Source organism: Culex quinquefasciatus, chromosome 1, assembly GCF_015732765.1.
Source record: "Culex quinquefasciatus strain JHB chromosome 1, VPISU_Cqui_1.0_pri_paternal, whole genome shotgun sequence".
Lineage (NCBI taxonomy): Eukaryota > Metazoa > Arthropoda > Insecta > Diptera > Culicidae > Culex > Culex quinquefasciatus.
Genome location: NC_051861.1, coordinates 74612614 through 74635886, shown reverse-complemented (window position 1 = coordinate 74635886; position 23273 = coordinate 74612614). Strand labels below are relative to the sequence as shown.

At 43.6% G+C, this 23273-nt stretch overlaps 3 protein-coding genes across 3 annotated transcripts; 2 read left to right on the top strand and 1 right to left on the bottom strand.

The window, feature by feature from the left end:
* Positions 1-10873: 10873 nt before the first annotated feature.
* LOC6051005 (uncharacterized serine-rich protein C215.13) lies at positions 10874-14894 on the top strand. Its single transcript, XM_038265238.1, has 3 exons — positions 10874-10928; positions 14070-14306; positions 14350-14894. Exons 1-3 carry the CDS (start codon positions 10874-10876, stop codon positions 14892-14894), a joined length of 837 nt encoding a protein of 278 aa, XP_038121166.1.
* Positions 14895-16402: 1508 nt separating this feature from the next.
* Positions 16403-17465, bottom strand: LOC119765227. Its single transcript, XM_038248697.1, has 2 exons — positions 17272-17465; positions 16403-17197 (listed from the first exon to the last, which is right to left on the bottom strand). Exons 1-2 carry the CDS (start codon positions 17337-17339, stop codon positions 16480-16482), a joined length of 786 nt encoding a protein of 261 aa, XP_038104625.1. The 5' UTR covers positions 17340-17465; the 3' UTR covers positions 16403-16479.
* Positions 17466-20339: 2874 nt separating this feature from the next.
* Positions 20340-21803, top strand: LOC119770405 (eukaryotic translation initiation factor 5B-like). Its single transcript, XM_038265229.1, has 3 exons — positions 20340-20579; positions 20667-21167; positions 21234-21803. The coding sequence occupies exons 1-3, from the start codon at positions 20340-20342 to the stop codon at positions 21801-21803; spliced, it is 1311 nt and encodes a 436-aa protein (XP_038121157.1).
* Positions 21804-23273: the final 1470 nt, after the last annotated feature.

Below are 23273 nucleotides of genomic sequence, written 5' to 3'. Positions count from 1 at the left end.
CGTGTCACAAGTGTGTTTCGAAAGTAAAATTGTACTACGTGTCACAAGTGTGCACATAATTTCCATACAAACTAAAATAGACTTAAATCAATAGTTTAACCGACTTTATCAGTATATTTTCAAAAACAAAAGATTGCATTGCCTTCAGAAAATGTGTATCAACATAAATTTGTGAAAAACAAGAATTTTTTTTCACATTTTCCAACACCATGTATGACGTGTCACAAGTGTGCACGATCATTTTGATGATAAATTGGTCTATGTCACAAGTGTGTATTGCGATATCCGGGAAACGGAAGCGAGTTTCCAAAATCGTGTTAAAGCACCTTGTAGTGTTTGTTAAGTATAGCAAAACGTCATCATTAACTCATTTTCGACCAAAATGGTCTATGTCACAAGATAGCACACAGCTGACGATTTATTTCTAGTTTTTTTAAATGGTATCATACCAAACTCAAGACTGGGATTTTAACTGTTCTAGGAAAAATATATGACTTTTCTTAACTTACACAGCAAAAAATCCGATGGTAAAATCGCATGCAAAAGCATGCACATCACACGGCGTCTTTTTCAGGGGGGTAGTATTTTTTGAGAAATAGCAAGAAAACTGTCATATACATATGAAAGTGTGGAACATCCCCGTTCATTTGCGGGGCGAACGAAAATCTTTGGTCGGGAAAAATCAAAGTTATCCTCATTTGAAGTTTTTGAACTTTTTTCCTATGGGGCCAAATTTCGTCTATTTCAAATTAGTATTGTTATAAGTCTACATAGGCATGATTTATGGTTCAGATCATATGATTTCTTATGGGAAATGATGCAAGGAACATTTTTCCTGAAGCACGCAAAGTGATTGAAAATAAGGGAAAAAAGTTATAAAGGTTTTGTTGGAAATTTAGGAGCTTTTCTGATAAAATTGCACACCTCTTTCCCAAAAACCGCAATGTTTTTGATATTCAGATCATTATTTTGATTAATTCTTTTTTGAGAAATGTTTCTGGGCCCATTGAGTATTTAAATCACTACAGAAAAGTGTAATTGGTTGGGTTTATGCTCAACTGTAAGCCACTTTTATGAATTTTGGAAACGAAACTATTGGCACTACGCCCCCCGGGGCATGGCCTTCCTCTAACGTGGGATTTCTGCTCCAGCGCCTCTGACGAGACAGGAGAAACCGGGACCGACGTTTTACTTCACCATCCGATAGAAGCTCAGTGGATAAGGCGGGAATCGAACCCGCGTCTCATAGCATCATCGGGATCGGCAGCCGAAGCCGCTACCCCTGCGCCACGAGACCCACGCAATTTTGGATTTCAACCAAATCAACATATTTTTGTTTGTTTTTGTTATAAAATGTACCGTTTCCATTAGATTTTCACATTTGTATTAGTCTTATTAAACCTCACTAGAGATCTCGTACTTATTTTGAGGTCAGGTGATAATATTGTAAATCAAAATCAAATCAAACCATCCACATTAACGACCCCAGGTCTTTTGTGGTCTCTATTGCAAGTTTCTGCTCGAACCTAGGAGTCCGAAGGCTTGAATGGGGAGAGCACCCAAAACTCTTTCTACTCCAAGGAACCTTCTACCCCAGTGTTTGAACTGACGACCTTTGGATTGCGAGTCCAACCGCCGCCAGCGATTCCACCGGAGTAGGATTGGTTTGGTGTTTTGTTTGTACTTATGGCATGGAGACAACTCCTACACCTGGAATGACTTAACGGCCTAACAACCAAGGCCGGGACCGACATTTTACTTCCTCATCCGATGGAAGGTTGCAGCAGATGGGAATCGAACCCAGAATCATCCGCTAACAAAGCGGACAGCGTAACCATTCGGCCACGCACTGCCACTGTGATCAATTATTGGTGTGTTTTTTAGCAAAACAATTTAATTGTTGTATTGTTCGTTGTTTCAAATTTGGATGCCAGACTTGTTTAGTATGTTAAGCTCAATTATTTGAGATTAAATTAATAGATTTACATACATTTAAACTTTTAATGATTTTTACGCAATATTTATGTTATTACCAATAATTGCAAGTTCAACTCTGTAGTTTCAATACAAATAATATAGCCCAAATGGAAACACAAATTAACAAAAGGCATAGAAATAGAAACTCTGTGATTGTATTTACACTGCATGTCTCAATTAGATACAAAACATATCATGTGGACCATGTACTCACAAAAAAAAATGAAAATTTAATGTAAACGGTACATTTTATAACCAAAACACACAAAAATATGTTGATTCGGTGAAATCCAAAATTCATAACTGTGACATACAGTTGAGCTTAAACCCAACCAATCACACTTTTCTGTAGTGATTTATATACTCAATGGGTCTAGAAACATTTCTCAAAAAAGAATTCATCGAAATAATGATCTGAATATCAAAAACATTGTGGTTTTGGGAAAGGGGTGTGCAATTTTATCAGAAAATCTCCCAAATTTTCAATAAAACCTTTATAACTTTTTTCCCTTATTTTCAATCACTTTGCGTGCTTCAGGAAAAATGTTCCTTGCATCATTTACCATAAGAAATCACATGATCTAAACCATAAATCATGCCCATATAGACTTATAACAATACTAAATTGAAATAGACGAAATTTGGCCCCATAGGAAAAAAGTTCAAAAACTTCAAATGAGGATAACTTTGATTTTTCCCGACCAAAGATTTTCGTTCGTCCCGCAAATGAACGGGGATGTTCCACACTTTCATATGTATATGACAGTTTTCTTGCTATTTCTCAAAAAATACTACCCCCCTGAAAAAGACGCCGTAATCACCTTCGTCAAAATAAACACTTAATATTACACACTGCATGTACATTTTTTGCAAACACAAAAAAAAAGTTGCAACCGACGGGATTCAAACCCAACAGTAAGGACTGGCGCCTTAGCCCACTCGGTCATCAGACCGTTGAAGAGCTGAAAGGATAAACGCATATATGAGCTTGAAATTTCAGTCAAGTAGGTTTCCCGTACTGATAGGCTACATGTTTCAGGGTGTAAAATCACATAAAATTGTATAAAATAATGCAATATTTATTTTACACCAAGACCTTTTACACGCAGCTGGATTACTACTTTTTTAGCTGTGTAGTCAAGTATAGATTTTAGGAAGAACAATACACTTAGACAATTCATCGATTATGGGGACTATTTTTCCACTTTTGTATACTATCAAACAAGCTTAAAAAGAGAACATTTGATTTTTTTTCGTTGCCCAATGATCACGAATATTTTTCATTCCATACAAAATATTTTAATCTGCCAAAAATATAACAAACTTCCTTACAACAAATTGCGGTATATTTAGCCTTTAACGATTATTAGAAGTTTATGTCAGATTCCGAAACATCCAAAAAATGCAACGATGTCTAAAACAAAGGCCTCAAAAATAGAGATTGTTGAGCTAGCTAGTTTTATATCTGGAATCACCTTCGAATGGACAAGCAGTTGATCGGATGATATTTAAAGTAAAAAAAAAACAAAATTTGTATTACCTGATTTTTTTTAAATAATTGAATCATTCTCTCTAATGGGCATATACGAACAACTGCTTGTAATGCTTGAAAAAAAACGAACAAGCCCTGTTCATTTGCTTCAATTTTTTAAATGAACCTAAGCCAAGGTCTAAGCTGTCTTTTATTGAAATAATTTTTTTCAGTGCACTTTTTTTCAATTTTGACATTATCTAAGAATTTATATGCTAAATATATCTCAAAACAAACCTGCGATTTAAGCGATTGGAGGGAGGGGTTCCCGTGGTCAGAATGAGCTCAAATTTTGAATTTAGCTTAGTGATGGGTCAATCTTTGATTTCAGGGGGTAGCCCCAAAAAAGCTCGGATTTGGACCACCCTATGTAGCGTGACGTTACTACGGTGGAGAATTTTGTTTTTTTTTTTTTCATTTATTTATTTATTTGAAAAGGCTGCCATTCTGTTTTGTTAATCAATATAAACTAGACTTCTTCATGATTTCTAACTTAACCCTTTCAGGCCTGATGGGTCATATATGACCCATACTGAAATTCGGTTGTATAAAATCACACAGTGCTCAAAACATATAACATTGTTCAGCAAAGTTGTAATTTATGAGTTTCTCTACCTAGGAAAAAATGTTTGAGTGGTTGTTAATGGCCTTTTTGACAACCTAGAACATCCTGAAAACCTGAAATTGGCAGCTGAATTGAATGCCGTCATTGGTTTTGAAAAAAAGTAAAGCGGTTTCTTTTCCTCACTTTACATTTCGTGACGTTACAACCTAGGTGATGCAGATCCCGTTTGACATCTCAACGTGGTGGTCGCGTTTTTCCTCTGTTGTTGCTGCGCAAAAAGTGCTTGTGGATGGAAATGGAAGATTCCTCCGACGACGAGTTTCTTCCCGTTGGCGGAACGCGGAAGCGGAAGAAGACAAGTGACGACGGAGCCGACGTCAGAAATGGCAACGAGGAACAGCTCCTCAACAACAACAAGTTCAGCCCGCTAGCGGATAACAAAAACAACAACAATGCCAGCCCAGCAGGGGGAGGGGACGCCCCGGCGGTTCCACCACCCGGCCAGTCGGCAGGTAAACAAAAGCAACCACCTTTGCTGGTGAAGAACACCACGGATTTTTACAAGCTAGTGGCGATAGTGCAAAGTTGTAAATTTGGTTTCAAACCGATTTACAAACTAACCCGATTTGGAACCAAGGTGACCTGCTTCTCTGCCAAAGATTTTGACAAGTTGCAAGAGCTACTCAAGAAGAAGAAAGTGGAATTCTACACCAACGATCGGCGGAGCGAACGAAATCATCGGGTGGTTCTTCGTGGTTTTCCTGATGAACTGAAACCGGACGAGGTCAAGTACCTTCTGAAGAGGGATCTCATGCTGGACGCGCTGGAGGTGCATATCATCAAGCGGAAGGAAAAGTCCACCGTGGACGAAACTCCGTACATTCTGGTCTTCCCCAAGGGATACACCAATCTGAAGAAGCTCTCTGCAATGAAAGTTGTGGCAAACACTATCATCCGGTGGAAGGCCTACCGGAACAAGTGACCGAACGTGACGCAGTGCAGGAACTGCTTGCAGCTGGGCTATGGGACCAGAAACTACCATCTCAAGGGGAGGTGCAACAATTGTGGGGGTCCCCACAAGACGGACGAGTGCAAAGTCCAAGAAGCCGAGCCGAAGCGGAGTCCAGTAGTTCCGGCGTTCACGCCGGCGGAGTTCCCTCCGTTACCGGGTGCAGTTCCGGACGGAAAAGCGAAGGATCGCCCTCGACCCGCAGGAAGCAGCCAAGGTGGCTCCCTAGGTGGTGGAGCCACGGAGGAGGAAGCCGGGGAGGTGCTCTACAGTTCGGCTGAGTTGTGGGGCATCTTCTCCGAGTACATCGGCAGGTTCAAGACCTGCAAGACCCGCTTGGACCAAGTAACGCTCGTCAGTTACATGATCTCCAAGTACGGGTTATAAGGAGTTATTTTTGTTGTTATAATCCCAAGTAACAATTTAAGTTTTTTTACTTTCTTAAAGATAGATTCAAGTTATCTTAGCCAAAAAATATCAAAAAGCCAAACTTTCTCCAGAACAACAATAAATCAGCGTTAAACCTGAGTTAAGAGCAAAGTGGACTATTTTAGGAGGTTATCAAGAGCGTTTATGCGGAGTAATTTAAAACTAAGCAACTTTGACGTTGATTTTTACAATACTCTGCAAATGCTCTTTATTGCTATTCTAAAACTTATTCTCAAGCTTCAAAAATTTATAACAACATAGAAGAGATCTTCAAGACTGTAATAAAGTGAACTTAAACTTATTTGCTCTCGTTGATGATAAAAAAGATTTGTCGAAGAAAAACCAGTTCTGAATTTTATTTCGTGAAATCCATTTAATCTTTTCGAAATTAATTCACAAATGGCCGATGAACTTAAGCTTACACCGATAATTATATTATAATAACCAATTAAATATTACTGTGACTTTACGCAGCCATTTTTATCGTAAAATTCTTGCCATAAAAATTTCACTGATCAATTTTCTTAGATGCCTCGAAAAAATATGCATCGAAGGTATGAATCTTTCAAAATTACTATGATTTGTAATTTTTAATGGAACAATTAATTCTACATCAGCAGAAAAATCAACATGGCTTCCGTTTTTGGGCGTTATTTTTTCATGTTAATATGGCTGATCTCATCAAATCTATTCTCTCTTACTCAAAACAGTTATTAGACCTATGTTTCTTGAGAAGCTCTTGTTCAAGATTAAGTAAGAACATGTAGACTGCAGTAAGCTTTAATGCGGTTTTATCGCAGAGTAAAACGCGTAGTATTGCGACCGTAGCGCATGCACATATTTGTTTGCAGGAGGTAGATCCGAAAAAGATTTTTGGAAATGCTTTTTTGTCGTTGGATTAAAACAATGGCGTTAATTATTTTTCAAATCTTTTTATTTATTCATTGAACGGCCGCGACTTTTGAAGAAAATACTGATCTCGCACTTGAATCTAAATGTAAGGACGGGTACTGGACACGGATTCACCGGCAGGTTTGTGTTTTGCTCGCACCTTATTCGACAGCCTTGACGAGAGCCTTGGCCACTTTAACGGCAATTCAGCCTCGGCGCGTTACACATCAGTGTGACATCTTGGACTATGTAAATAACTACACAATTATATATTTATTCTCATACCAAACGGGAGCCAACAACTCCATCTTTATTGCCACAACTCAGTTCGATCCAACTCCACTCTCAACCGGAATCCCACAATTCGGCTCGATCAAACTACACTCTCAACTGGAATGCCACATCCTCCCCTTCAATAAATACGAAACTGTTACTAAACTTTTTATTATTGGTTCAGCCTCTTACCAAATCATCCACGCAAGGATTCGTTAACTAACGTACATTATTCAAATATCTTTCAGGGCGTTTGATCTCCCTAGTGTTACGACGCTTCGCCAAAGGTTGCTCGTCCTTGGAATCGTTTCCTTCGAAACATTCGATGCTCCTCACCGCCGCTCAGCTGCTCCTCATCCGATTCTCCTCCTTCCTCAAGCTCAGCTGAAAATAAAATAAAACAAAACAAAAATATATAACTAAAATAATTAAAAAAAAATCCAATCATCTTGTCACAAAATAACAATACAATGAACTTACTGCTTTGCCGTCTCACAAACTTCTTAAGACATTTAGCGCTGCGATCAAAAGATCTCCCAGTAGCTAAGTCAGTGACTGTTACTCGACCAGCTCCAGTTATTGCCACCACCTTGTGCAGAGCGTTCTTGTAGTGCGTGTCCGTCTTATCTCGCTTTGTTTGAGCCACCAACACCGTATCACCAACTGCAAACTCTAACCCTGATGCCTTACGTCTGATGTCCTCCCTGGAATTCCGGTCAAACTTGGCTGTCCTGTCACGGTCCCGCAGCTCTTCATCCATCACCTGGCGGCGTTCAGTTCTCACGTCCGGCAGAAGACCCCTGACCACGCGACCGAACATCAACTCCGCCGGTGGTACCTTCGTCACATGGTGCGGCCACGTGTTATACGCAGCTACGTACTCCGCCAGCGCTTCCTTCCAACTCTTCTTCCCTAGCTTCGCAATCGCCGAGATCTTATTTATTCCCTGCATACTTCGTTCCACCAACCCATTTTCGGTTGGGTTCAGCGGTGTGCTGTTGATCAACTTGACTCCCCACGCACTCTGAAGCCAAGCTTTCAGCTCAGTGCTGTTAAAAGGTGGTCCATTGTCAGCCTTGAGTGTTCTTGGGATGTAGTACGTGTAGAACACTTTCTTGAGTGCACTTTTAACGGCTTCTGTGTCTGTCTTCTCCATTGGCAACGCTACCAAGAACCGCGAATAGTTGTCCGTTAGAACGAGAGCTTTCCAACAGTTAATATCCGACGCCGATGAAAAATCCATCGATACATAATCCCAAGGGTTCTCTGGTAGCTCAGTCAGCGCAATTGGAAGCGTGTTGTTTGACTTAGTAACTACAGTAGTTGTTCGATAACTGGGCTGAGAACGTAGCCCAGTCACCGAATGTTGCTCGTTAACTGGGCTGAACAAAAAATAACGAGGGGATCACCGATGCATAGTATTTTCCAGATGAAATTTAAAAATAAAAGTTACTCAAATTTATTTACAATGCTTACTTTTCATATTTCTTTAGTTGTAACTTGAAATTAAACAAAAGTTTGAAAAAAGTTTTTTTATTTATTGAATATGATTAGTGCATCCATTAACCCCTCGGTCATTTTGGTTTGTTTTGGTTTTTTGACGTTTGTCTGCTTTTTAACTGGGCTACGGCCCAGTTATCGAGCGCCCAATTAAAAAGCAGCCCAGTTAAACAACGCCCAGTTACCGAACAACTACTGTAATTGACACTCAGGACAACCGCGCACAAATTCTTCCACCTCACGGTCCATTCTCGGCCACCACAGTCCTTGCCTTAAAAAGTTCTTCATTGTTGACATTCCAGGATGGCCCAGGTGAGCCACACGTATTGCACGGCACCTCAAAACAGCTGGTAGCACGATCTTCTCCTGCTTCATCAATAATCCATCTTGCATGTACAACTCACGCTGAAAGGCCTGATATTTCACGATCGTATCTGGCCACCTTTCTTCCTTCTCCAACCACTCGATCACCGTCTGAAGCTCGCTGTCCTCAATGAATCTTTCCTTAACCTCCGAAGTCGTCATCGCAAGTAGATGCTCATTGATCACCGCCGGATCTGCCGTAACCGAGCATAGCTCCTGTGGTTCCTTGCCAACACCAAACTGCGGATCGTCACGTTTGGTGCTGATCCGGGATGCAGCGTCCGCAATATTGTCCAAGCCAGACACGTGCTCGAATTCATAACGATAATGATCCATACGCAGCAACCAACCTTCGGCTCTTGACAAAATCCGTTTCCCCACATCCTTGCTCTTTCCTTTCGTCATAAACATCAAAGCTTCACTATCACACCTCAGTGTAAACGACCTACCAAGGAGGTAGTAGGCAAATCTTTCCATTGCCCAGATTATCGCTAGTGCTTCACGGTGCAGCTGCGGATAGCGACACTCAGCTACTGTGAGGCTTTTCGATGCACATGCAATAATCCGCCTCTCTCCTCCAACCTTCGCTTCTTGAGCCAGAACTCCAGCGATTCCCCACGGTGATGCATCCGTGTACAATATAGTGTTGTCGTCCTCATCGAAGAACCCCCTCTTCACCAGATCGTCTTCCGCCGCAACCTTCAAGGACTCAAACGCGGCTTGGCGCTCCTCGCTCCACTCAAACTTCGTTTCTGCGGCCAGCAGCTCCCGGAGTGGCTTCGTCTTGTGTGCAAAATTTGGGATAAACGGACTAATAAAAGTCATCATTCCCAAAAAACTTCGCACCTCTTCGGAGTTCTGCGGCTGGTGGAACTGCTTGATATCGGAAATCTTCTTACAGGCGGGCATAATTCCGCTTCCGTCAATGGTGAAGCCCAAGAAATCAACCGATCTCTGATCGTAAACAGACTTTTCCTCGTTTATGGTTAGATTGTTTTCCTGCAACGTTTTCCTGACCATATCAACGTACTCCCGCAACTCTTCGAGCGTCCTCCCATATACTAAAATGTCGTCAAGGTAAACGATGATATTCTTGCACTTGACCATCAGTTTCTCCATCGACCGCTGAAAAAGCTCCGGGGCATTCGCTAGCCCGAAAGGTAATCTCGTAAAGCGCATAAGGCCGTTCGCGGTCATGAATGTCGTGAAATGACGTACACTCTCGTCCAGCTCGATGTGGAAATAGGCATCTCTAAGATCCACCCAATCAAACCGTTCTCCGCTTGACGGGTTCATTCCGCTTCGAATTCCGCTTCGAAAATTGCTTCGAAATTTTCTAAACGGAATCTCCGGTTGGACTCCGTTTAGATTCCGTTTGAGCCATTTTAGCACAATAGTGACATCTGCTGGTGTACGACAGAACTGCAATGACATTTCGCCGCGTTTCGCCGAAGCGGTTTTCTTGTTGATTTTTGGCAATCAAATGTCAAAGTGTTAGGAAAAAATAAACAGGAAAACTTGTTCGGTCCTGTTTTCATTTGCGCCATGTGGTTTTCGAAAAAAACATTTTTGCTGTGAAAAAAATGAACTGGTGAGTTCCGCTGCGTTTCTGAGGTTTAGGATCATTCACCAAAACAGTTTATTTCGTGTTTTCATCAGTTTTTCCCGCACTATCCACAAATCGAAGTGCCTTTTTGGGGGAACTGATCGACTAGCTGCTGCACAACAAACCGTTGGAACCAGTCAGTTGAACCACCTCCCAGCTCACAAAGGCGCGGACATCGAGGATTTACACTGATTGTTGGTGTTCCGGAATAGAATCGACGGTAGTGCTCTGGAGATATAACCTCATCAAAATATATATTAAATTAACTCTCCATTTCTAGACACAAGCCATTTTGTATGAGCCGGATGCTGGACAAGGTCAGAGCTGGATCCGGAAGTGAAACTCCGATGGGCGGAAACCAGAACAGTGCTTAGGCCAACGGAACCTGAATGAATTCGGCCGCCAAGAACCTAAACCGGGATTTGCTGCAACAGCGAGGATCGTTTCCAACTAAAATCTCCAACCCCGTTCCGTACCAGAGGCAACCAGCAGCAAAATGGTCCCCCGAAGGCCAATGTCATCAATGATGAGAAGCTGATCTACTGTGCATCAATGGCAACCGTGTCTTAACCGCAGACATATAGCCCCAGACCAGCAAAGGCCTAGAAGGTACAGCGAGAACTCTTTCCGAACGCTGTCGGGCGCATCCACCTCGACTTCTACGGACTTTCGATGGACCATCGCATTCTTCACGAGCGGCCAGAAACTTGGTACCGGCTGGTCTAAGAGATGACTGGCCGAATTATCTTCACCAGTACAACAACAGCTGCTCTGAGCCGCAAGTGTAAGTGATTTTGTTCGTTTGTTATATTTACATATACTTATATCACAGACTTATGTCTGTGCTTATATGTTTAAAGTTTTTCTTTTGATTTAATGTTTAAACAAATATTTAAGTCTGTATAGCAATATGCATGATAATGTTTTAAAAAGGCTTTCCTTCTGATTTCAAACACTTGATTTGATTAATTTGTTTGTAGCATGAAATCATACATTTCAAGTCAACACTTGATAAAAATCTAAAAATTAGAAATTTACGAATATTGACTGTTGGAAATTAAGAAAATTTAAAATTTCAAATTTGGAAACCTAAAAAAAATAAATTTTTAAATTGAAAGATTTGAAATTCTATTGAATTCTATTGAATTTGAAAAGTTGCAAATTAAAAAAAGTTGTGCTATTTGAAAATTTTAAAATTTAGGCATTTTGAGCATAGAAAATAAGGAAATTTGTAAAGTTGGAATTTTGCAAATATAATTTTGAAACATGGACATAGATTAATTTGTGAATTTCGAAAATTTCCAATTTCTAAATTGCAATTTGGAGATTTGTAAACTTAGAAATTTTTCAACATGAAAATTTGTGAGATTAAGAAATTTTGAGTTAGTTAAACTGCAAACTTAGAAATTTTTAAAGTAGACAGGTTGAAAATTTTGTTATCTTACGATTTTGCAATTTGAAATTAAAAAATTGTAAATATGAAAAATCTAAAATTTTACAATTCTAAAATTCTGAAAATTTATTTTTTAATTTTAGTATATTTCAGGGGCGCCGACTTTGGGGGGGCACAGCACTTTTTGCCCCCCCCTAAAATTTGGCTGGGGAGGCAGCCCATACATTGTGCCCCCCCAGAAATTTTGGAAGTAAAATATTCTTATTTCAAATATAAAAAAAAAAAACAGAAATAATTGAAAATAATATCTAAAACTTAAATGGAACATTGTTTGTACACACTGATAGAATTCTTGTAAGCGAATCCGCAAAATAGTTCAAAAACATTTGTTGTTTTCGAAACATATTAAAAATTCCCCACAATCAACATTCTCAATCTTGTTTTGATAAATTATATTTTTCTTGAAAAAATAGATTCCACTTGAAAAAAATCTTATCACATCGTAATAAAATTATTAAAATTCGTGATATACAATAAACTTTAACATCTAATCGCCAGTCTTACCTATCGATTCACCGTGCCCCCCCAACATATTGGACTAGTCGGCGCCCCTGGTGAAATTTTTAAAATTTGGGTACGTACTAAAAAAATTGAAGTAAAGAAATTACGAATTACAAATTACGAATTACGAATTACACACATCCCCACAGACATTTGTTCAGAATTTGATTCTGAGTCGATAGGTATACGTGAAGGTATATCTAGGAGTCGTATTTAAGAAGTTCATTTTTCGAGTGATTTTATAGCCTTGCCTCAGTGAGGTGGGAAAGGCAAAAAATAAAAAAGGATGATAAAAATAAAAATTAAAAGATCAGATATTTAAAAATTTCAAAAATGGAAATTTGAAATTCTGAAAATTAGCAAAGTTGTAATGTTGAAATTTATTTTTTTTTGTTTTTGAGATTAAATACGAATATTTGAAAATTCGTAAATTTGGGAATTTAAAATCTGGAACTTTGAAAATTGTAAATTTGATAAAATCTTGAGCAAATTAAATTGGAAACTGAGATTTTTTTTAAGTAAATGATGGGAAAATGATTGTGACCATGACTTAACGAAAATAATGGACTAAATGAAAAGAATGCCTGGTATAAAAAAAACGAAAAAAGTAATAAACTCCAATAAATTTGAAATTTAAAAAAAAAATAAAATTGAATTATTCAAACATTTTACCATTAAAAATTTGAAATTGAAACTCAAAATTTGTATAGTTCGAAATTGAAACTTAAAAAAATTGAAAGGCTGAAATCTCAAAATTTGAGAAATTGTAATTCAAAAAAATATAAATTCAAAAATCGTTTGCAATTCAAACAATATTGCGCATTTAAAAATTCTTAACTTGCTATGTTCAAAAAAATTAAATACTTACATTATTAAATTCTTGACTTTTTTACTTCTTAAATTGTTAAAATCTTAAATTGATATATTTTTTAATATTCTACACTGCTTAAGTTCTGTAATTTTAAAATACTTAATTTTTTTAATTCTTGGCTTATTAAATTCTATATTTTTTAATACTTAAATTCCAATTTTTCAGATACTTTGCGTTGCAGGTAGTCTTAGTTATACATACACTCAACCCCCGGTGGTTGGTCACTTTTTCGTTTGACACTTTTTTAGAAAAAAGCAAAACTGCACGAATAGAAGTGCAGGATTTGTAAATTTTCAAATTCTTAATTTCTATAACTTAGAAATTCTTTACTTCCTAACTTCTTGAATTCTTATTTTCTGAAATTCCGGAATTCTTTAGTTGGTCAATTTTTTAACTTAATGTTTCTTTAATTTTAAGATTCACCCTATTACACTATCAGCCAAATTCTTATAATTTAAAATGATGTTCCATGGATTTTTTAACTAAGAGATTTTTTGAATTGAGGAATTTGAGTAAATTACACTTTTCTAATTACTTTTTTATTTCTTTTTTGTTTTTCTGCGATGTGATGAGCTCTACGTTATGGAGTACTTTTGGACAGGTAAGAATTTAATAATATGAAATTTAACTGTAATCTAAATCTATCCTTCTTATTTAAGACCCGTGAATGAACCAGCTAAGCAGAACGAGCCAGCGAGGAACTGAACCATCCGTTTACGACACTTGCTCATCTGGTGGACTACGCGGATTGAAACATCGTGAAGGCGTTGTTGGAGGATGGCCGCCGAACGCACTCGAGGGTTGACACGTACAACCTACTATCCTGACGGAAACTATTCGAATGGACGTTGCCTGGCCCCAGAGCGGGGGTCGGCAGGTTGAGATCTTGGAATCGTGGTAACGCCAGTCGGGGCCGCACACATTTGGTCGTTTTTTTCGCCACTACGCGATGGTGGCCACCATCACTTCCAATCGCTAGAACTGGAGGAGTTGGCTCGGGAAATGTTCAAATTTGTTATCTGAAGCGAGGTCGAGGCGCCAGACGTGAAGAAGTCATTCAAGCAGCAAGTGGCAACGAGCATGTGCGGTGCTGGCAACAGCCGTGGAATGTCCTAGACGAACCAGTGTGGGAGGTTCCGCCAAATCACTGACTTCCGGCAGCAGTTCGTATCATCTTTTGCGGTATCAGCGCAGTTGGCAGCAGCAACAGCAACATCCGCAACAGGACCACACCAGCGTGATTAACAGTGGAAGTCATATTTGTGGCGCGGGAAGTGACAGCAGTAGTCCCGGAAGGCAGATGAAGAGCACGGTGGTGGCGTCAACGTCGACAACCTGTATATCAAATTCGAACATCACGCGTGTCAATCCTGGAAGAAGCGCCATCCTCCACGACGAACCAAACGCTGCACGTGTCCAAGCAGGAACCGAAGGAGTTTGTGACGTACGAATATCCCCAAGTGGACAAACGCTACTCGCGGACCCCGCCCGCATCGTTCTCGTACTACCTCAATGGCCACAAGCGGGAATCGTCCACCGTGTACATGCCTTCGTCGTCCTCTTCCGCAGCCGATCTGAGCATGACGGGAAGCGGAAGCAGCATGACAGAAGCAAACCGTAGTAGCCGCCCGCCTCACGATCACGCCAAGAACACGCCAACCTTCGTCGCGGGAGACAGTTTGTCGGCTTCGTCGTTCGTCGCGCTCCGGTCTAGCGGCAGCATCAACCCAGCTCGAACAAGCCGCCGGGAAGTTCACCGGGAGCAATTCTGCCTCAACAGGACATTAACGTCGCCCAGGGTGATATCTACCGGCGGTCGCGTTTGTGTCTCAGGCGCCGTTCCAGACGGTGGTGTCACCGCCGGTCCAAAATGTTTCCAGCAGGCAGGTTCTTCCAGCGCACCCGCTGCCGGCCTACCTCCCTAATTCCGACGCAGTACAGCCAGTTTGATCCGCTGAGCCCGGCCCGACGTTTGATTCGGCGTACCAGAAAGTGTACCCGCTAGAGGTCCGCTTCGAACTGGTCAACCTATAATGGTGCTGCACGGCGACGTCGATGGCCAGGGATCCGATGTGTTGACCGGGGCCGCCAAGAATGACGTCGCAATGGAATGTCCGAAGAATACTAACTTTAAGTTCTTTATGTTCATTGAAAATGGATAATTAAAAATAAGAGGACTGGGGCTGGGTTGGACGTTTCATTTAACGACAAATTTAAAGAAAATTCGCAATACGCAATTTTCAGTGTAAGAACGGGCAAATTTAAAGAAAAGTAAATAAAACTATTTAAGAATAAGAAAATAAATAAATAAATCTCTCTGATTGAATTCCAATTCGCTTTGGATTCAACCAAAACAAGAAAGAAAACCAGCAACCAAAAATAAGAAGAAGAAGCACCTGTCAAAAGCAACCCGTCCATTCCGTTTCGATTCCGTTTGAATTCCGCTTGAACCGATTTGCGGCGAAAACTCAAACGGAACCGGTTGTTGCGTTTGAAACGGAATGCGGTTTAGAATCTAAAACGAACACTGTTTAGAATTCGAATCGAACTTTTTTCGCTCAAGCGGAATTCTAAACGGAATTCAAACGGAACGCTCTGAGTGGGCAGTTTGGTGAAGAACAGTGTTCCGTTAGGAATCTCCGCCCAGATCTTATCCAGTGATGGCATAGGGTAGGGCTCCCTCACGATCGCTTTGTTCACAGCTCTGTAGTCCACAACTATCCGGAAATCGTTCGTACCCTTTGGCACCAAGACCAGCGGAGACACATGCGTGATAATATCGTTCTCTTTATCCGCTCGTTCAATTATACCGCTGTTCTCCATCGTTCGTAGTCTCTCATTGGTGGCGTTCTCGAATGCTTTTGGGATGTTATACCGAATAATCTGTCGCGGTGTAACGGTGTCGTCCACCTTAAACTTCACCGGGGCCAACTTAACTTTGGGAATTCCGAGCTTTCAGCCTGTACGCTACATACAGCATCACCACCCAACGGATCCAGAACTGCGTTGCTTGTTGGTCCCAATCGGATCAGCCCTAGTTTTTGCGACGTCTCAAAACCCAGCAGGGACAACTCGGTGCCTCTGACTACGAAGAATTTAGCCAATTGCAGTGGTCGACTGTTCCCCCTAACGCCAACATAAGCTCTGAACGAACATTCAACTTCGAGTGGACTCTGTTTGGCGTAAGATTTCAATACTTCTTGAGGAACCAACTCAACATCGTGCATGACTGATTTGCAGCATGCTTTGAGGATTCCCAGACGCCAACCGTGACCGTATTCACCGTTGCACCAGAATCGACTAGGAACTGCACACACTCCGTACCGATTATACAGTTCACCAACCGCGGATCAATCGCCGCGTGCGGGGTATCGTACTCTTGATTCCGAGCGAGCAACTGAATAACAAGAAAAGAAACCAAAAACAATAAAAATACGCTTTACTGTGTGAACTGTTTATTAATTCAAGTACGTTGTATGCGAAGAAATGATGTACTTTTAAACGAAACATTTACGACTTTTCAGTATCTACCTGATTAATCCTTCCAGCTTCTTCTTTGACGGATTCCGGTCGGTAACGTCGGTCGCGCGAACCCCCCTCCATGGCTTTGGGATTCTTGCAACACTCGGCAAAGTGACCCCAGACGCCACAGTTCCAGCACTTCACGCGGAAAGCTGCGCACTGTCCTGGCCCATGCACCCGACCGCACTTTGTGCAGTTAGCCACGGACATCTTCTCCCACGCATCCCGCTTCAGAGGCCAGTCGCGATACCTCTTCTGTGGCACCGCGAAGCCCTTGGTTGATCCGCCCGAAAAATAACGACCGCGTTCCGCCTTCGGCTTGAATTGACGCACCACGTTCACTGCTTTGAACCCCTCTTCTTCGTGGCGTTGGCCTCCGCTTGCGCCAGCTCTCTCGTCCAGCTGCTTAGCGGCATCTGCCGCTTCCCGCCTGATGTCATCCAGATGCTTGCCGTGATTAATGATCTTTTGCAGATCGCGCCCCAGCATGTCCGATGCCTCGTACAGCTTGCCAGCGATGTCCGGGATGGAGCGTCTCGTCAGAGCCTGCAAAAACTCCTCTTCCCTCTGTTTCAACTCGAAATCACAGTACTTCGCCTGCGCCTCTAGGCGCAGGACCCAGTCGTCGAACGGTTCGCCCTCGCTCATTTTCATCTCACGAAACTTTAGCCTCTCCTTTGCCGAATCACAGATTTGGTTGAAGTACCTGTGAGATTGATCAACACGATTCAATTCGTCTCTACTTACTTTGGAACCACCCACATTTTTCATTATTTTTACCTGTTGAGCGCCTCTACCGTGTCCGAATAAACATCAATTGACTCCGAATCAACCAGTTTCTCCTGCATTTCTATAATGTTGAGCAGGAAATCACCCGCGAAGATCTTCAAACCAGTCAGTTTTGTGGACGGTCCCACCGGTGCCTTGCAGGAAACAATGCGGTTAAACTGATCTCGGAACCGGATCCACTCTGACTTCCGATTGTTTGGCATCAGCGTACCATCGAACGGCGTCAACGGCCACGTGCCAGACAGCCATTCTGCCTCTCGGGATTTTCCGGACCCCTGTGTCACCTCTTGCGCCTCGACGTACCTAACCTCCAAAAACGATTCGTCAGACGGCGTTACGTCAGAGATCTCCCACGTGCCACTCATGACCTAAAAATTTTGACAAGAAAAGCGGTTCTACTAACACGGCACCCGAAAACTAAAGAAAACAATTGGAATCTAACGGATTTTCATACCTTGAAATCCAAAATTCACTTCCACTTTTTTTTTAAAAGCAAAGAAAAACGCGACTCGCCGCGGAGGAATCACTCTGTACCACCGTTTTCAGCGACGAGTAACAAAAGAATACACTTTCCTTTGTGCTGTCTTCCAAACCGAAACGTTCAAAATACCGCCTTCTCACTCACACTTTCAGAACTCGCACAGCCTAGTCTATTTTCATCTCCTTCCAACAGAGAGAATGCGACCAACTCAGTAGGCTCTGCTGAAGCAAAAGTAAAGTCGATGAAAAAGCTCTCTCTTCTCCGTGACAGTTACAACGGCTGACTCGACTAAAGTTCACCCAACAGTGCGACCAGTTATTTTAATTGTTGACTTTTTTTTTCGTTTCTTTTTTTTCATCATCAATTTTTTTGCAAGGTAAGCTCTAATAGTAAACAACGGCATCTTATTTCGATCTGGCAATGGACTTAATCCTGCTCAGTCACAATAGCTAACTGGCAATGGGCTCTACCCTGCTCAGTCGGGAACAACTGCTGGCATAGGTCTAAAACTGCTCAGCAAACCATTTAACCGGCCAGGCATCCTCTATCCAGCTCGGTAATTACCATATCCTGCTGGTTTTGGTCTTCTCCAACTCAGCATACACATCTCGATACACACTGACGCTGGCAATGGACGTTATCCTGCTCAGCGGCTAAATATCTGTGTGTTCGTTTGGCCATGGACTGTCCCGACTCAACTAAACTTTGCTCTAATATCGATTAAATTCACAGGTTTTATATGGCCTGGGGCTTACCCGACTCAACTGACCGCTTTTTTTTCTTATTCTGTGGTTAATTCAATTCTCCTTAATTGTTTGGCCAAGGGCTTTCCCGACTCAAACCATACTCATTTTTAAAACTTATTTTTCTGTTTTCCTGGCAACACTTCTGAAAGCTCCTTAACTCTGGGGTTTGTTGGCTCCCGCGATTATCATCATTGTTCTTCTTACTTACTTTTTTTTCGACTCAAACCACACAATATTCTATCACCAATTACTATACTTAAAACCGTAAAAACTGCCATTTAACACATAATTCACATTTAACATGGCAGGATCGCCAATGTGACGTCTTGGACTATGTAAATAACTACACAATTATATATTTATTCTCATACCAAACGGGAGCCAACAACTCCATCTTTATTGCCACAACTCAGTTCGATCCAACTCCACTCTCAACCGGAATCCCACAATTCAGCTCGATCAAACTACACTCTCAACTGGAATGCCACAATCAGTAGAGGCCGACGAAAGTTTGCCCTGGGCGCCGGACAGGAGCTCGCGGCACGCACCGGCATCCAGATCTTCAACCGGGTGGGCTTCTTCGGCCAGCACATGTCGAAAAAAAATCACAGGGGAAAAAAACGTTGAAATAACAAACATTTTTAGTCACAGTAATCAACACGAAACCAATAAAAACACTAGCACTCCGCGGGACATTTTTCTCCATTCTCGAAACGCCTAATTCTGGTCCGGATGCGTCGTGCCGATTTTGCGTGTCGGAGAGGTCACTAAACTGACTGACTGTACGAATATTCAGTGATTTGACAGATCAAGTTCAAAGACTCTTGAATTATGCTTTCATTAAACGGAGAAGTTTTAGTTCAGTTTTAAGGCAGTTTTGGCAATGTAAAATGGTCTTAAAAATAACCTCTCTGGGATAACTTCAAGTCAAACAACGAAGAGTGGCATAAAACTATGTGTCATGCTTCTAAAGTGCTCTTGAAGATACTTTTAAGAGATTTCTATCGTAAATCTTTAAAGTTTTGTTCAATATCATCACAACACCGAGTAGCAAATTTTAAATCTTTTATAAAACCTACTAAGAAGTAGAAGCATTTTGCTTGTTACTTGGGATATATTTGTTTTTAAAACCGATCCTCGGTCAGTCGCGTTTCAGATACGGTGGAGAGAGGTCGATTTTCTTAAGCTCCGTGAAAGTTTGCGCGAAACTAAGAAGAAGAAGTAGTGCGTGGAAGTTTCCATCGTTTTCGCGAGTGTTTCCAGGCTAAGTGGTTCCGGGAAAGTGTCCACCGGATAGATTTTGGTTCGTTTCCGGTCGGGACCACGCCGGGAGGCCCCCGGAGGCTCGGCCAGCGGCGGAATCGTCGAATTTCGGGGAGTTCCTCCACCGCATTTTGACAGTTCGGCCCCAGGGCTGAGGACCTTTCGTGCCGGGAGTGAGTAAGATAGAAGGTAGTGGCCCCAGAGCAGACGCATCGGAAAGTGTTCAAGTGCAAGAGAGACAACTAGTGCAGCGCCAGTGTTGCCAACCAAGGTTTGGCCTTCGCCACTTGGTAGCGGGGACGCACACCCGCGTGCGAGCGACATCTGGCATTTGGGACGAGCAGTGAGGTGTGTGGGGTAGTGAAGACACGCACCTTTGAGCTAGTGACACCTAGCGGGAAAAGTAGAAGAAAGTGAGTGTCAGTGTGGCCATCTAACTCACTCGTGGGGATAGGTGGCGCACTTTTTTGGCCGAAGGCATCTGGATTTGTGTCCGAACTAGCAGTAGTTTATTCTACCGACCAGAAGAGGTCACCTCGCTCGCCGAGGTGATCCTGCCCTGCCTGGCGATGACCAGGAGGAAGGGCAAACCCGATGATCGTGGGGGTACATCCCTGAACGATCGCACGGCTCCCGAATGGATGGACTCAACCGGGGAACACGGTCCGCTGACCGTACTCCTGATGACTCCAGCCCACCTAGAAGGTAAGCTACCCACGAACCCCTTCACCATCGCCCGATCGGTGAAAGAGCAGATCGGGGCTATCACAGCGGCGTACCGGGACAAAGATGGCCACCTGGTCATTAAGGTTTGAAACGACAAAAAGGCGGCTAAACTGATGGAGCTAAGCAAGCTCATCGATGGCACCGAAGTCAAGGTAACTTAGCACGCTAAGCTTAATCAAGCGACGTGCATTGTCACCTGCCATACGGTTGACGAACTCTCCGACGAGGAGTTGGCTGAGGAGCTCGCGGACCAGGGCGTGATCCACGTCCACCGGTTCGGTCGAAAAGGTGGAAGATCGGCAACTATGTCCGTCACCTTCCGCGGGACTGTGGTGCCAAGGGATATCCACTTCGGTTTCGACCGCTGTGCCACACGGGAGTTCAAGCAAGCACCGATGCAGTGCTACCGCTGCTACGACTTCGGCCATACGAAGCCGCAATGCTCTGCAGAGGAGCTGTGCAGGAATTGCTCGAAGGCTCACACCATCGAAAAGGACAGCGACGGCAAGACTATCTGCTCAGCAGCACCTAGTTGCAAACACTGCAACGGGGCGCACTCGCCGACCAGCCGCATGTGCCCTAAATACGTTGAGGAGGAGGAGATCAACGAAATCCGCACGAAGGAGGATAAATCGGCGCGGGAAGCCCGCCGACTATTCCACGAACGGAAGGCCACGAGCGGCAGCAGCTATGCTTCTGCGGCTGCTAGCGGCAACAGCGACGTCCGAAACTAAGAGAAGCTGAAGAAGGAGCTGGAAGAGACAAAACACACGCTCAAGAAGGCCCTCACCAAGATCGCCAGCTTTAAGCAGGCCAGGGCAGCGGAACGGAAACAGAACGAGGAAAACCAGCAGGCGCTGAAGAAGGCAGCCGCACAAACGGACGGATCAAACCTAGAGAAGACACCTGCCAAGCCGAACTCCGGAAGTGAGTTGGACATGGAGGTCACGGAAGAGACTAACAAAAGACCGCGTCCCGAGTCGTCCCCCAGCGAAAGCAGTGACGATGACGAAAACGACGACGATGACGAAAATTACGACGATGACGAAGACGAGGACAGCGAAGACAGCCAAAAGAATGCGCCAGCGGCGCCCACTAAGATCGTTAACGAGAAAGCACCAGCGGCGCCTATTAAGGCCGCAAAGGAACCCCCGAAACAAACCAAAAAACCAGCGACTACCGAAACGACCCTCAAACCCAACAACGCCAAAGGAAAACCAAACCCCAAAACCACCAAGAAACCTAAACTCGGATCGGGTCAAGCTGACTCGGCCCCCAACAACAACAAGAACACCCGGAAGCAGTGATGGCCATCGAGCCATCCAGCTTTAATGAAAGACACCCACAACCCAACGAGCTAATCCCCACACCCGACCAGACCAAGACCAACCCTACGGTGCCGTCCACTTCTTGCCCTGCCTCCACAGATGGGGCAGCGGATGGCACTAACAACTCAACAACAAGTACCACAACTAGAACACCACCAACTGTATCTGCGCCGGCCTCCACCGAGGCAACAGCAGAGTTCCAGAATTCTACACCACCACCGGGACGCACCGTAGACGGCCTTATGGAAGCCCCCGATCGCTCCGACGCAGTCGAGCCTCGAGCCAGCGACTACAGCCGTCCCGGTCCTGCGTTCGGATGTCGTGAGGGGGTCTTCCAAGCCTCCCTCTCTGGTGAGTACCCTAACCCAACCGCTAGAACAACATCTGTCCCTGATGATTCCTCGCTCAACAGCCAACCTTCCGAGGACCCGGACATCGAGTCCGCCGCTCAAACGGCGTCAGCACTGGCGCTGCAGTGGAACATCTGCGGCCTGTCTACCAGGCATGCCGAGCTGGAGCTGCTCATCAAGATCCACCGTCCACATGTCATCGCTCTTCAAGAAGTTCAAACAAAACAGGTTCGTCAAAAACTCGATAAGGGGGGGTATGACTGGGAATTTGCCTTCCCTCCTGGGGAGGTTTCAAAGAATGGAGCTGCCTTGGGGATCGGTAAAGACATCCCCCACGATTTCCTCCAACCGGACACCACACTGCAGGCAGTGGCTGCAAAGGTAGAATGGCCTATCCAAGCTACCTTTGTCAGTCTATACGTGTCCAAAAACGACGGCAAAACGACGCTCAAAGATAAACTACAAAAACTACTCGACCAACTCCCGGGCCCAGTTGTCTTGCTGGGCGACTGGAACGCACACAGTGACCTGTGGGGCGGGAACACGCTGGACGAAAGAGGCCGAGCCATCGAAGACTTTGTCAGCTCTAACCAGCTGATCGTCTTAAACAACGGAGCTCACACGAGGGTCGACTTCCACGACGGCCACACCTCGGCAATCGACCTGTCCATCGTCTCCGAGTCGTTGGCAAGACGTTTGTCGTGGAAAGTTACGGAAGACAGCGGCGGAAGTGACCACTTCCCGATCGTCATCAGAGACATGGACAGCAGACCGGTACGGGAGCAAAAAAGACCCCGCTGGCTATACGCCTAGGCCGACCGGAAGAAATTCCAGGAAGCCCTCTGTCTGCCAAGCACTGTCAGTGCCGAGGCCCTATCGTTTCGGCGGCCGAGACGTCGATCCCACGGACAAGCACCAAAGTGTGCCGGCGAGCGGTTCACTGGTGGAACCAATCGGTGGAAACTGCGATCCGGTCACGGAAAAAGGCCCTCCGGAAGCTCCGCAAGATGAAGCCCGACGACCCACGCAAACCCGAATCGCTCGAAGCCTTCAAGGTGGCCAGAAGAGCGTCGAGGAAGGCCACAAAGAAGCCAAGGCA

What these genes read in the sequence shown, in the direction of transcription:
- LOC6051005 (XM_038265238.1), top strand. Translation starts at nt 10,874, where the DNA reads ATGACTGGCCGAATTATCTTCACCAGTACAACAACAGCTGCTCTGAGC. An exon ending in AGCTGCTCTGAGCCGCAAGT is followed by an intron (nt 10,929 to 14,069) that starts GTAAGTGATTTT and finishes TGCTGGCAACAG; the next exon opens with CCGTGGAATGTCCTAGACGA. An exon ending in GGCGTCAACGTCGACAACCT is followed by an intron (nt 14,307 to 14,349) that starts GTATATCAAATT and finishes TCCTGGAAGAAG; the next exon opens with CGCCATCCTCCACGACGAAC.
- LOC119765227 (XM_038248697.1), bottom strand. Translation starts at nt 17,339, where the DNA reads ATGCAGGAGAAACTGGTTGATTCGGAGTCAATTGATGTTTATTCGGAC. An exon ending in ACGGTAGAGGCGCTCAACAG is followed by an intron (nt 17,198 to 17,271) that starts GTAAAAATAATG and finishes TCAATCTCACAG; the next exon opens with GTACTTCAACCAAATCTGTG.
- LOC119770405 (XM_038265229.1), top strand. Translation starts at nt 20,340, where the DNA reads ATGACCAGGAGGAAGGGCAAACCCGATGATCGTGGGGGTACATCCCTG. An exon ending in ATGGCCACCTGGTCATTAAG is followed by an intron (nt 20,580 to 20,666) that starts GTTTGAAACGAC and finishes TAGCACGCTAAG; the next exon opens with CTTAATCAAGCGACGTGCAT. An exon ending in GACTATTCCACGAACGGAAG is followed by an intron (nt 21,168 to 21,233) that starts GCCACGAGCGGC and finishes CGAAACTAAGAG; the next exon opens with AAGCTGAAGAAGGAGCTGGA.